Below are 15,094 nucleotides of genomic sequence, written 5' to 3'. Positions count from 1 at the left end.
CGATGAAATGCTGTCAACCTTCAAATCATGAATTTGTTCATATCAGATAGAAAAGGCTATAATGTTGTTAAAAAAGTGTAAACATGATTTTCTAAAATGCAATTTATAAAGTAAGAAGTATGGATACATCCCCTCAAAAATTTCCCAGTAGATACTCAAAACGAGGACACTTCTTTTTCATAAATCTCAAATTCTTAAAATTGTAGCAGTAACCCTATATTTATTTCACTGAAATACAAATAAGACAAGTTTTTTTTTTAAAAAATTTTATACTGAGGAAGTGATTTAAAATGACACGAACTTTTCTAAACTCAATATTGTGTAATGTGTTTGAACCAATTTAAAAAAAATATACTTATTTCTGGGTAATATAAAAGAAAGCTAAACTTAAGGCATTGAAGTTCCCCGAATTTCTCATCTTTCTTAAAAACAAATACTGTCAAATCAGAATGACATTTTTTTCTCATTTTCAGTAATTTAGAGTTTAGCATGCAATTTTATGAAGCTTCTGAAAGCAATTTAAATGTGCTCTAGTAAATGAAATCAGGAAAGAAAAAATTGTAAAACATACCTTTACGAATCAGTCCCTTCAGTAACTTCTTACTGTATTCAATAATACTAGGATCATAATCAGGAATTTTGTACATATTATTGTTCTTGATAGCTGTTAAAATATCTAACATGAAACTCACCCTAGAGCTTAAAATAAAAAGGAAAATGTTGACTAAATTTTTATATAATGATCATACATGACAATAAAATTTTGCATGAGTTAAAACAACAAATTAATATACAGTTGTAAAGTGTGTGAATGCACATCTACATAAGTGTATACTTCTGTGAAGCATGCACTCATACCACTCTTAAGCAAAAGAGAAAACATGATTCAGTAGTTCAAATTTATCAAAATGAAAAATGTTAATGGGTTAAATTTTTGCATAGAAAGCAGGATGAGGGGTCACTGTTTTAAATCTCAGGTTGATCTGGAAATCAGGAAAAACTACTACATCAGTACGGTTGCGGGCATTTGGAATAGCTTATCGGAAGAGGCTGTAATGAGCAAGGGGATGGATAGCTTTAAGAGGGCCATTGATCTTCAATGTGCACTAATAAATTGACTAGGACCAGAGCCTGTTGCTGGTCATCATATTTATATTTATTTATCATACACAGTAGCCTCCAGTGCTGTAGTCAAGAGTAAATGCAAGTGAACAACATTCTGTATCTGCTCTTTTTTTTATTATTAAAATTGAAGCTTCTCTGCCAGTGCCATGGGTGACACTTTTCAAAAGTGAAATCAGAGTTTAGTCTTTCAAAAAAATTGGCAGACAGTCTTGCTTCCAGATTCCCTTTTCAACTTCCTATTAATAAAGTTTCTCTTATTTTATGGGTGTTCCTATTATTTTGTCACCTATCTGTGTGTATACATACATACATATATATATATATATATATATATATATATATATATATATATATATATATATATATATATATATATATATATATATATTTGCATAAATCAATCATTTGAAACATAATCAAAAAATCTCTTCATATAATTCTCAAATTAAAATAAATTTTAAAAAATTTTCTTCAAGAAATTTAATACAGCAAAAAAGGATACATTCAGTGGTAGGAAGGGTCTCAAAATAAGGGGCTCCAAAGAGGATCCAAAAAAGCGGATGAAAAATATTTTACTAAGTTCTGTTCACCTCTAAGAGGCCCCCAAAACTGCATTGTTACGAGTCCCCAAAGCTGAAAATCTGCCACCAGATACATTCATGAAAACTGATCTTAAAATATGTAACAATTAGTGATAATTACTTATGTTCATCTTTTGAAACAGAACCAGCTTTAGACTGAATTGACAAAATGATTTCCTTTAATTTAATGGGATCATCTTTTCTCAAAACAAACCCAATGTCTGGAAGAAAAAAAAAGAAGTATTAAATATAAGAAAATAAATAATATAAGCGGTATCTCAACATATATAACTACACTTAATAATAAACTAAGTTTAAGTAGCACTTACTTTTCAAAAACAATTGTATTAACTCTATATCTTTGCTTCTAAAAGATTGAATCAAAAGTTGAAAGATGTCAAAAATCAATGTTGAATGAGTAACCTGAATAGAAATAAATAAATAAATAAATAAAATAATAATAATAACAGAGCAAGAGCATTTATATGTACAGTGGACTTTCTCTATCTGAACACTCCCTAATCTGAACACCAAGATATTCTGAACACATTTTGATGGTCCCGGTGAAACTCTGTTGACTTAAAACAGGCTGCCCTCTCTGTACATTCTGTAACATAAACACCCCAATTTTATGAATGTTATTTTTAATCCTGTACAATTATTACCTCTCTATATACTTAACATGTTCACAATCGGTACTCGGGAATTCCTATGAATCAAATTGGAAAACCAGAAATACATTCAATTTTATTACAATGAGAGTGCATTCATACGAGCATGAAGAAAAGTTAGAAAAATTATTTTCCTGAACATTGCTGCATCACATAAAATCATTCAGCTGAGCAATATGAACCTGAAGTTTCTGAACTATGTATTCACTGAACTATATTTCAAGAATCCAGCCATTATATCAAGTAATATTCAAGACCTTTAAAGAACAAATGTGCACAGGTTTTAATGGTATAGATACCATCAGGGGTAGACGGGTCCCGTTGGGGTCAACTGCTTAGGAGGGCCAACTTAAATAGTTGACCCTTTTCTGTCAAACAAAAGCACCTTCAAGCAATATGGGACTGAGAATCGCCCAGAAACCTTTTCACTTAAACAATTGGATAATAATATGTATCTCACATAAGAGTACACAATGCAAAAACAGCTTTTAAAAACAACCTTTTTCCAGGTATTGTACCAATAACCGTTTTGTAATATTTTATTTTTGAATGTTATGTAAAACTTTTTACATTAAAAAAAAAAAGAAAAAAAATGCAAGAGTTCAGGTCCTACTGAGTTACTTTAGACATTTCACTAGCCACCAATCCAAAATTTAGCACCTTTACTCAGTAAATGGTATAGCTCACAAGGCAAAGTATTGAACATAGTCCACTTATGCAATATAATACATAAGCATGCACTTTCGATCCCTCTATATGATGAACACCTCCATAATCTGAACACTTTTGTTTGGTCCCATGAGTGTTCAGAATAGAGAGAGTTCACTGTATCGTTGATTTAAAAATAGATGTTCAAGAATAATGCTTAACTAAAATAAAAATTGCTTTACACATATTCCCCCCCCCCTTTTTTTTGGCCCTCTTCTTAAGCGCACAGGTTATATTTGCCATTTAGTCTTCTTCAGCAAAGTGACAGAAGGTTATTTCTAGTAACTTGGAAACCTCCTATGTAACTTTCACACATAAACCGGCATGCAACATCTACACTCTAGCGTCTTTTCTTAGGAATTAAAAAGCATAGCGCACTAATGGTGCGATACTGAAAGAGGTCCAAGCAAAACTCATGCAGCTTAATCATGCTTCCAAAATAGTATTCTATGATGTTCATAGCAGTTTGCATATTAAAACAATTCGCCCTTTGCTTTTGATTGTTTCAAAATTGAAAGACTATTAGAAAGAAATAAAACAGACTTGATAAATTTAACATATTGAACTCTGAATGAAATTATGAGTTTTGCTTGCATGCTGCACCTTCCTCCATCAGCAACATGTGCAGTAACACTACATAGCTTCTGGCACAGATTGCCAAGTGGGTGGACCAATTGAACGTTTCCTTAGTTAAGAGTGACTACTGTATCTCAAGAAGAATTTCAAGGATTCAGAAAAAAATCTTCAAAATGAAGAAATCGTAAGATAAAGACATTGATTCTATTTTGGGGCCAATAGCTCTACAAGAAGTAGAGCAAACGAGTCTTTTTTTTTTCATTCATCATTTATGAGTTGCTAGGGGGCTCCACTCCCTGCTCGCCAACCTTCATTTGCAGCAGTGACTCAATGCTGCCTGTTGTGAGTGATAAATCTGTACATCCGAGCCAGACTAGCGTAAGTCTAAAAATTGCAATTTTCCATTTATTAGTGCATTCTATGTAGAATCCTATTCTGCATCAATCCATGTGGACGTAATTCTAAAACGAGCTGATGTGTGCCTTCCTTTTACTCCAATTTAATGTCATTTCTCCATTGTTGGCAATTTTAATGTGGTTCAATTGTTTACTCTCTAAATATCACCAACAGTCCAACAGTGGACAAATTTAAACCAAATAAAAAAAAATCGCCAAATTTGTCGCCAAGTTGGCGACGTAAAGACTGGCGATATATCGCCAAGTGTCCGACAAATTATAACACAACTTGAGTTTACATCGAAATTAACAATTATTTCCCCCCCCCCCAAAAAAAGAGCAAAAGACCCCCTTAGGAACATCCAAATGCAACTAAAAGGGAAGGTGCACAACTAGACCCCACTAGGAGTTTATGTACCAAATTTCAACTTTCTAGGGCATACCGTTTTTGAGTTATTCCAGATACATACGCACATACATACGGAAGTCACGAGAAAATTCGTTGTAATTAACTCGGGGGTCGTCAAAATAGATATTTCGCGTCGCTGTACGTTCCAAGGCATATATCCACGTGTGATCAGGTCGGGAAAAAAATTAGACATTCATTCGGGGGTGAGAAAAATGGAAATTAAGGCCGATTTTTGAGTGAAATTTTTTTTACGAATACAATACTTCCTTTTTTGTAAAAGGAAGTAAAAACAACCCTTTATAATTTTTTACCAGTGTTAAAGGAGCGCATGTCCCATCCTTTGCATGTGCCAGACAAAAGTTTTCCCTCGCTCCTATAAAGTAGCGATAATGTGACTTACACCGTTCTGACTCTCAGGTACAGAATTGATCATTTTAATACTTTTCAGTGTGTCAAGACAACCCTGGCTATCCTCAGATCTGCATGCCTGGCCCCTTAAGGTTTAAAGTGGTAAAGACCGGTCGGAATCACTTTATTCGGATGTCCTGTAGCCAACAGTACCAGTATTGACCTGGTAGATAATGCTAGTCCATAAGAGAAAGGGTTACTGACAAATGTGCACAGGTTTTAATAGTATAGATACTTTGAGAAGTAATGTAAGGATTCAAACAAAATTCGGTATGCTGGTAGACCCCCTACAAGGAACAGGTGTTGCATCTCTAGATGAACAAGTTGATCAAATTGATTTAAAAAGAAATAAAATTACCTTAAAATTATAAAGATGAGATAAAAAAATCAAAACATTGTTGCATTCTTTTCCATCGCCATAATCTGGTTCTAATTTAAAGAGTGCATCTAACTTTTCAACTAAATGCTGCAGAAAGTAAGCACCTGACAATGAAACAAAATTAATTTGTATTGAACATTAGATAAAATTCATATGAATAAAAAATAATAATCAAAGCATATGATACTTTTATTATAAATTAAATTCAAAATTTTATAAAGACAGTAACCATTAAGTTTAATTTTTATGCTTCTTTTTAAAATACAATTTAATTTTACACAGGTTGGTTGCATAGCAGCAGGGTTTGCTAATTTAAATCAAGTGATCAAAAAAAAAAATCATTGATTTAAACCAATTGATTGCGTGATTTTTTAACAAAAATTATTGATTTAAAGCAGTTGATTTTATTTTTATAAATCAATTTTGTATTTTTAAAATGTGTTGCTCTAAGTTTAACTACATTGCAACTGCATTATACAATATTAACTTTGATTAGCAAAACTGCATAGATCCCTCTTTCTGTGTGTATCATAGATTTTGAGACTCTATGCAATCGGTATAACGCAATCGGTATTTCCTTGAAATCAAAAGCGCGAGAAACAACAGATCAAAAGCCATGCAAACAACTTTACTTCTCAAATACGGAAACTTACGTACATTTTCGAAGTTCTCAGATCTCCGTACTCTAGTAAAAACTGCTTAAGCTTACGGAATGATATTCATCCAATAGAACAAGCGTCTCTTGGATTCTATCTGAATGAAGCAAGTGAATTCTGAACAGTAGAGTAAGAAATAAACGTCAGAAAAGCACAAATTCGCCGATTACTGCAGACACGTGTTTCGGCATTCCCTGTAACGCCGAAACACTCGTCTACAGTAATCTGCGAATTTGTGCTTTTCTGACGTTTATTTCTTACTCAAGTGAATTCTCTAACGGCAACCCTGGCTTTAGACACGGCACAGTGCTGGGTTGGCACATTCTTATTGCCAAAACTGGCAAGATACAATTTTTTTGTTCTGCAAGCACGAAAATACTGGAAAATTTTGCTCGTGATCATAACAAGGGGAAAAGAAATGAAAATCTGTAAAACTTGAGTTGGCAGGTATGATCCAGTCATTAAGCACAATGAATTACAAATAAGTATGCATTTTAAGTCATTATTTCAATTAGTTCTTAGTTAAGTTCGGTCAGACGATATATCAGACAGATTTAAATCTGAATATCGTTACCGAGGTAATAAATACATATCAATACATTACGGTATATCGCCCATCCCTAAAATTAAGTTTAAAAATGTAAAGTAATTAATACATATCCACAAAGTTTAGATGATTCAAAAAAATAAATTAAAAAGTCTGATTTAAATTTTGAAAAAATCCGACTTTTTTTAAACATAAAAAAATCAAACCCTGCATAGCAGTAAGAATGCATCATTGATATTGATGTTTTTAGAACATCAATGCTTTTTACCATCAATATATTAGAGTTATTTGTTATTTTGAACATTAAAAAAGTGATTTCAGTTGCATCTTTTAGCAAAAAGTAAATTTACAGAAAGAAAAATATAAAATAAAATAAAGATACAAGTTGTATGAAATAAATCAAAACAAATTTAAGTCCATCTTTTTGACGGCAAAATTTAATTGACTATACCATTCTGATATAAGTGGGAATCCAGAGGGAGGGAGTCATGGTGATAATAATCCCTCCCCCGCATGTGACAAAATTTTGCCTAAAATTGAATTTTGACGATATATTTTGGTAAAATGGTCGGAGACCTATATTTGTGCCTGTGTGTTGCAGTTTAACTCCCCTTTCCAATAGAGACCCCTTTTCAAAACCTGAAACTGGATCCTCCCTGGTTCGGATGAGTTGCATTATTTGTTTGAATGATGCTAAGGGAGCAGATGTTTTCACATTTACTCTGAAAGTCAGGCTGCCTTAAAGATCCTAAATGATGTTGTAATGACATCCCACATTGTTTGGGAATGTTATAACATGCTTTGCACTCTTGTAAATCTGAATAACAGTACAGTAAAATTAAACGAAAAAAATGCAAAATTCAAACATCCAATAATAAAAAAAAAAGTTTAAACCTATTGCAAAATACTTCTTACCCTTCCAACAAAAAGGGGCGAAAAGTCTCAGCATTTTGCGAATCAGGTTTGGGGGAAAAGGGTGGTGTAAGAAAAATTCTAAAGGGTTTCTTTTGTTGGTCCTGAACCCGAAACTGGGATTTCAAAGACTCTCAATAGGATTCAAGCACAGGGGTGCACAGAAATTTTGAGGCCTGTCACAAATGACTTTTACTGACCCCTTCCTCCATATTGTTTACCCATGTCCCTATATATATCTTACCCCTTATTTAAAAAATTTCAGGCCCCCTTCGGGTTCAGGTCAACAGGTGTCTTTTCTCTCTCTCTCCCCCTCCCTCCATGTGCATGCCTCTAGACTGAAGTTTTGTTATATAATTTAAAGGAGAAACACTATCGTAACTGGCATAACTTAGATAAGCAAAGGAGATTGCCAAGTTACTTCATAGCAGTTGCCTTACCAGGGGGCCACACAAATACTGCAATAATGAAATAAGTTTAAATGGGTAGCAATTGAAAGAGCATTTTGAGACATATATTTGATATAAAAATTATTAGCCCTCGTCTTTCCCTTAGCAAGATATCAAGTCTTAAAATCTGTCAAAATTTTAGGAAAAGCATCAAATTTAAAGACTTGGCAAGAAACTGATCTGTAAATCTCACCCTCTGCATCTATCTACAAACTGTGTGAAAAATGTCTTCAATTATTCACTGAATAAAGCTCAAAACTCGCGGTCGCCAGTCGCCAAATGCGACCAATTTTCAAATTTTGGCGACCATTATTTTCACTTCAGTCGCCAATATGGCTACCATTCGCCAATGCAACCTTCCCTGACCTATAGTCTTGACATATGACCTTTCCCCAAATTCTTTTGTCCACTAAAAGTTCGGCTATCGGATCGCCGGGGATGAAGGAGGGAAGGGGGGGGGGAGTATTGTCCAATTGTGGCTAATTGTGCTATGTGTTCTTGTTCTGAATAGAAAACAAAAATCGCAATCACGACGGCAAATTCGTTACAAAACTTCTGTTTCGAAAACTCGGCTTTCTTTACACGCGATCGTAAAAATAGACAAATTTCATACACCAATTTAGTAAATTATGCTTTTTTCATCTTAAATTCATTTTTCAACTTTATTTCTCCTTAACAAATGGCTATTTCTTCGTTTTGCGGTATTTTTAAACTACGCGTTTTCAAAATGGCGTCGCGTTGCTATTGTTCATTTTTACCAGTTAAGACGAAAATATTCTTTTCAAAATAAAAAGAATTGAAAAGAATTAATCTTGTACATTTGGTTTACATATGAATAAAAAAAATGGCGCCTTTGAGACAAGGTAAAAACGATATCGCTAAAAAAAAAAGAAATTGCAAGATTTTTGATTTTTTGTTTTATTCATATTGTTTGTTTTTCCTTTTTTTTTTCTTTTTAAAATATAAAACCTACTGGAGGAGAGGAAAACCTACTGGAGGAGAGGACATATCCGTTTATTTATTTTATTTCTCCTTAAAAAAGTTGTTATTTTTAAGTTTCGCGGAAATTTTCAAAATGGCGCCGCGTTGTAGAGTGTCCATTTTCGCCAGTTAGAAGAGGAAAATGGACACTCCTCCAAATATAAAGCTCCTCCAAATATTAGGTTCCAAAATAAATAAAGAGAAGTATAATCGTATTTATAAAACACATAAATAATAAAAAAAATGGCACCCTTGCGTCTAGAGAAGGTGGAAAGAATACGGCTGAAACCATTTTTTTCTTCTGCTGGATCTTTTACTTCATTTTTTGTTTTTTTTCGTTTTGTTTTATATTGTTTACCTTTCTTTTATTTATTCATTTTTTGACACTCAGGCTTCGATTTTTATAAAATTCTGCATGCATTTGTAAAAACAAAAAAATATTTTTGTAGAATAGCAAATGGTTTAGGTTTTACATTCTGTTCAAGTTTTTGGTATTTTGTTGTTTTCTTTATCAAGGAACTAACTCGTGTTTTGGTTGAAAGCTATGATGTTTCTAGAAGTTTTGAAAGCTGAAAAAAATTAATAATAATAATAATCTTTTTTATTTATTTATTTTTTTATCGGGATGTGTTTTGCTTAAAGATAAATTAATGCAGATTATAATTTGCAAAAGATGTGTTAAACAATATCTGGGCAGGGGTGCCCGTTCCCCCCAAGTTCAATTTCCCCCCTCCAAAATTTTTCCTCAACCTTCTTTTCCTTTTTTGTTTTTAGCACGTTTTTTATTTTTTTTAAATATTTTTTATTTACTTATTTATTTTTAATTATTATTTTATAAGAAACGTTCTTTGCTACGCCAATGACGTATACACACATACTAAATAAATAAACGGAATAAAATTAATTAAAAAATTTAAATTAAAATAAAATTTGACTATCATTTTTTGAGATTTGGCTACCATTTTGTGAGGATCTGGTAGCCATTGGCTACCAATTCAAAATTTGAGTTTTGAGGTATATCACTGAAACTCACTAAATTTGGCGACTTTTCTTAAAATTTCGGCACTTTCAGGTAATGGGGACCAAAGGGTTAATGGGGATAATTTATGCGTCCAGAAAAATGTTTTACTGCTCTTTCAATTGCTACTTATGATTTTTTTTTCATTATTGCATTATCATGTGGTTTCTTGGTTAGTATCAGAGAAAAGGAGATCTTAAGTCTAAATAGCAATGGCTGTGATTCAAGAGGGAGGGGGGAGAGGCAACCACTTAATAGGATGTTACTTTACAGGGTGGTTATGACCCACCTATCGCCTTATTGGCTACACCACTGCAATATATGACTAAACTTGACAGGTTAGTAGATATTCCAGATTGACATGAATAATTTTTACCAAAAATATTAATTTGATCAAGCTCAAAAAGAGACAAAATATTAAAAATTACCTATTTCTGAGCCAACATTAGCATGTAAGAGTGATATCAACATCGCTTGTTCCAATATGAGACGGGAAGGTGTTAACATAGAAGACAAGACAAGTTCTGACATCAAAGAAAACAAAGACTCATTCATATCTATAAAATTATAAAGACACATTTGAGAGTTTTAGACCATTGCAATGAAACATTTTTTTTACATAAAAAATGTACACATAAAAATGAATAAAATAATTCTTAATTTTAAAATTTGATACCGCTTTAAATATAAAAATCATCATGATAAAATATCAGCAAAAATAAGAACAAACAATCGAAAACCTTTGAAAATCTTTCAAAAAATCCCTAACTTTTCAAAAAATATTTCAAACTGTTAAGCAAACAACTGAAACAGAATTCAGTATCGCTAACTCACACTGAAAGTAAAGCATCACAAAAATGTTAAATATAATATAATATTGACAAAATTTTCAATGCAAATAAATCTGATGAAGAAGGTGATAGTTTGCTATCAACTTTATGGGACTAAAATGCATTTTTCAGCTTCTTGCTCGGTTAATTTGAAATATTTTTACTATAAATCATTCAGTAGTTGAATAAAAAATGTAAAAAATATTATATGCTCTTATGTGTTGCTTTAAACTTTTCAAAGATGTAAAATAATAATTTTTTGCCAATTTGTTTATGTAATGCTGTACTTAATTTTTTATATTTTAATAGAAGCTTTTCCCAAACAGTAAGAAAGATTTCTTCAAGATTACATGAAATAAAATTCGTACCCTCCAACATTAGCTACCCAGTCATCTGTAGAACTTTACGTTCTCTGACCAACATAACGTAAACAGAACCAACAACTTAAAGAAAATGTTTTGCAAGTATGGTTGTCATAAAGTTTCCAATCATTTAAAAGCTGGTATTTCAAAATTAGTTTGAACATTTATTTATTTTTAATTTTAATTTGACAAATTTCTGTAACCACAGAATTTCCGTAGCAGTTGGAGGATATGAAAATTTGAAAGTTTTGTGCTTTGATACTAGTTGATTTTATCATATCCCGATTAAATGACTTTTACTTTTTGAAGTGACTGCTCATTCAGTTTTTATATAATAATTACTTGATTATAATAATTACTTAATTTAAAGGCAACCTTTTTTTGCTATTATAAATCATTTCTGGAAATGCTTTCCCCCCACAACATCTCTCCAGTAACTTTTATACTGATTTGATTTTTCCATCAAAAACTAAAAAAGAACTTAAATGCAAGCTTCTTGTTTTGCTTTTGGTTGAATAATCTCTGTATTTTGCTTTAAGACAAATCATGCCTCAAAATGTTCAGCTCAAGAAATGAAATTTGAAAAGAAAATTCAGACTGAACTTTTAAGCTACATGCAATATACCGAAAGCCTGGTTATGACATCCAGAGACTGCAGTTTCGTCCTTGTTTATGGACTGTCAATCTGGAATATCCAATAACCAAGCTGGAAGGAGATGTCATCTTATTGAAGCTGAGTGTGCCAACAAACTGGTAGCTAAAAAAAATTTAGTACTCCAGTGAGCGTCTATAACAATGGTGCGGTTCAACTCATTAATTGAAGGCAAAAATTGAACAATAAGCAGTAAGTTACCCCCTTAAGCCAGGGCTAAGGCTAAAATACCTGCAGTATACAGACAGCTTGATTATGACATCCAGAAACTGCAGTTTCATCCTTGTTATGGACTCATCAGTCTGGAATAGCCAATAACCAAGCTGGAAGCAGCCTGATGAGTAGAAGAAATAAGCTTCTTCAGTTTAAGTTGTGAATAGCTTTGTTTCATTTTTAGCAGTATAGCTTTGATCCTAGATCTTTAAATCAATTACAGTGATTGAAATTTTAAAGAGAAAAAAAAAACAGAAACATAAAATTTTCTGACCTTTCCAAGTTTTCCTATGGCAAAGCAGCCTTACAGTAGTAAAAATATACAACTAATAATTTTATAGTCTAGTAACCAATCCATTATATCATGCATAATATTAAATATTTCTTCGACTTAATGACATCTTTTAAAAATCATTCGTCAAAAAGTCTCAAAACCGTTACTACAATATTCTGACTCAATGCACATATGAAAACTTACCATTTCGGCTGTATTTCATAAACATTTCTTCAATTTGATGAGCTATTGGAAGCATGTTGGATTCACTCAATCTTTAATGAAAGAAATAATACATTAAAAATTTACCAACTTTATAAAATACTTGACATTTACCAACATTAACTGCCATACTCCACTTAGTATTACGATATAAATCCTCATACAGCTGAAGTGCTAAATCCTCTTACTTGATCTTCCTTTTCTACTATCTCCATATCTTTGACGTCAACAGCAAAACAATTGTTACCAGAAAAAATTTCATGAATACCATTCAATTAAAATAATAAACAAAAGTGACCCTGAAAGTAATATACCTGTTCAACAAGCCTTTTAATTGTCTCTTGATTTTTTGCAACTCTTCCTGCTTGGTCAAATCCTGTTTTTCATTTTCTTTCCTTAAACTTGGAGGTACATAGACATTTTGAGTGCATGAAGTACTTTTAATGACATTTCCAGATTCATCTCTAAATCTTCCGTAAATGTCTTCCCAAATTTTTGGTTTACGAGTGCCAACCGAATCACTGCTTTTTAATGTTTCATCTTCATTAGAACCATTTTCATTGCTACTTAAAACTTCATCTGAATCATTATCACTCATTTCTTCATCAGATGGTGATTCACTCTCTTCTGATTCGGACTCCTTCTCTCCCTTCTCTTTTAAAAGGTCAGTTAAAGTTCTTTGCTTTTTAGAATTTAACATCGACTTTGATTGCAGTTTCCGCTTCTTCTCTGGAACTAGTGTATCACTTGTAGCAGCAGCTAAATCATTTTCAAGATCTTCGGAGCCATCTGAAAGAATTTTCTCACCGTCTTTTTTGTCTATAACTTCAAGAAGATCTATTAAATGTTAAGAAAAGTCATCAATGGCATAGTTAAGATTTTGATAGTGATTTAAAAAAAACCCAAACAGTTTACACTCATGTTTACTTTCATGTTTCTTGAGGGACTGTTAAAAAAAACCCCTAAAATACAGAAAAACATTAAATGTGGACAATACATAGATAGAAAGCAAAAATCAAATTAAAAAAAATAAAAAAAAAAAACTACTGGGAGTAAAGATGACTCTTTCAAAAGGCATAATATTGACTTTTCACGAAAAGAAAGTTATTATGCAAAACATTTTAGGATAAATTTAACACATTTAGTTATGAATCCTGGCGTTTAGGTTGAAAATGTACTTTGTAATAAAGAATTGCTTTTTACTCATTGAGTACAAAGTGGATTAGCTTTAAAAATAACAAAAGAAAAAATACGGTTGACTCTCTGCTCAACGACTTTCAAGGGACCACAAAAAATTGTTCTTAAGTAGAATGCATCCTTAAATGGAATGCTTTTAAAACTACAGTGGAACATCCGGGACTATGAAATGCTGTCTTTAAATAGAAAAAATCATTACATAAAGCGTCATTAAACAAAGAGCCAGCTGTATTGCTTACTTTAGATTTTTTTCTCTCTCTTTTTTACTTTCTAGGGAAACATAAAATGCAGAACATTTCATCTTTACTAATAATAAAGCTCAAAATCTCTCTGTCTGGAGGATGTCTGGATCTCTGTGATGCGCATAGCGCCTAGACCGTTCCATCGATTTTCATGAAATTTGACACAAAGTTAGTTTGTAGCATGGGGGTGTGCACCTCGAAGCGATTTTTTAAAAATTTAATTTTGTTCTTTTTCTATTTCAAATTTAAGAACATTTTCTGGAACAAAATTATCATAAGATGGACGAGTAAATTCCGAAATTATCATGAAGTGAAATGGGAAAGCGAATGAAGATAGCCAAATGAGAGAAATTCGTCATCCATTATTTGTAAATATACAGGCGAACCTTTTAATTTTCAACTACGGACAAAGCCGTGCAGGTACCACTAGTTAATAATAAACTTACAAACCAGATTAATTTAACATTATTAGTCTATAGAAAAACTGAGACCTGATGAAAAGAATGTAGGCTGAGGAAAAAAAGTAGATTTAGGGTGGACATAAAATCAGGGTTTCATTGTATATGAAACATATAGTACTCATCTAACACCCACAAAGTACCAGCTAGGTCACAAGATGATAGATAAACAATGCATATTTAGTAAGTGACTTAAATTGAAAATCACAAAAACAAAAAGAAAAAAAGTTAAACAATTTTTATAACCGTAAGAAAACAGTTGTTTTGCGTTTTGACTCCATTCTACAAACGTCATTGAAGACATGCCTTGTTCAGGAGTATTAAATTTTTGTTTTTCCATAAAAAAAATTACCACCATTTTAGTGAACTAAATCAAACATGGAATCATGTCCTACTCATTCACAGAATAAAGATACATATATAGAAACCTTTATCTACATTTTCACAAGCATAGTTAACGCAAGGACATGGCTAATACTAGCAATTATAAATCAATTTTAATTTCTTACTTAACCACATTAAACTTGACTGTTGGTCTCAGAAAGTTAAATACATGTTTAAGCTCTTCCAATGATTACTAAAATTTCTCAACCACTTTTGATAAACATAAACCTGAATTCAAATACAAACAGGAATAATTTGAAAAGAAATATTTTATGTATTTGCAAGAATTCTTGTAACAATGAATCACACTGCTGTGCAGTTCAAAGAGTTTTTGTTTTCTCTTGCCAATGCTGTCCCTGAGTACTCACAAAACAGGGTCCAAGAACTTGGTTTTCAAACAAAGTGGATTTCTTTTCTTAATCATAGATCCATCAAAGTTTTCATT

The 15,094-nt window shown here is 32.1% G+C and overlaps 1 protein-coding gene across 3 annotated transcripts in view; it reads right to left on the bottom strand.

Moving 5' to 3' along the window:
* LOC129222168 (nucleolar MIF4G domain-containing protein 1-like) overlaps positions 1-15,094 on the bottom strand; it is a 46,259-nt gene that overhangs the window by 19,220 nt on the left and 11,945 nt on the right. For all 3 annotated transcript variants that reach the window (XM_054856627.1, XM_054856628.1, XM_054856626.1), the window contains exons 4-10: positions 12,683-13,205; positions 12,351-12,421; positions 10,244-10,372; positions 5,232-5,356; positions 2,036-2,129; positions 1,828-1,927; positions 572-699 (exon numbers count right to left, since the gene is read on the bottom strand). In XM_054856627.1, coding sequence (XP_054712602.1) covers positions 572-699; positions 1,828-1,927; positions 2,036-2,129; positions 5,232-5,356; positions 10,244-10,372; positions 12,351-12,421; positions 12,683-13,205 — 1,170 coding nt within the window. The remainder of the gene's footprint in view (positions 1-571; positions 700-1,827; positions 1,928-2,035; positions 2,130-5,231; positions 5,357-10,243; positions 10,373-12,350; positions 12,422-12,682; positions 13,206-15,094) is intronic.

Source organism: Uloborus diversus, chromosome 5, assembly GCF_026930045.1.
Source record: "Uloborus diversus isolate 005 chromosome 5, Udiv.v.3.1, whole genome shotgun sequence".
In the NCBI taxonomy this organism is placed as follows: domain Eukaryota; kingdom Metazoa; phylum Arthropoda; class Arachnida; order Araneae; family Uloboridae; genus Uloborus; species Uloborus diversus.
Note: the sequence above shows the minus strand (reverse complement) of the source record. Positions and strands in the feature narration are given on the sequence as shown.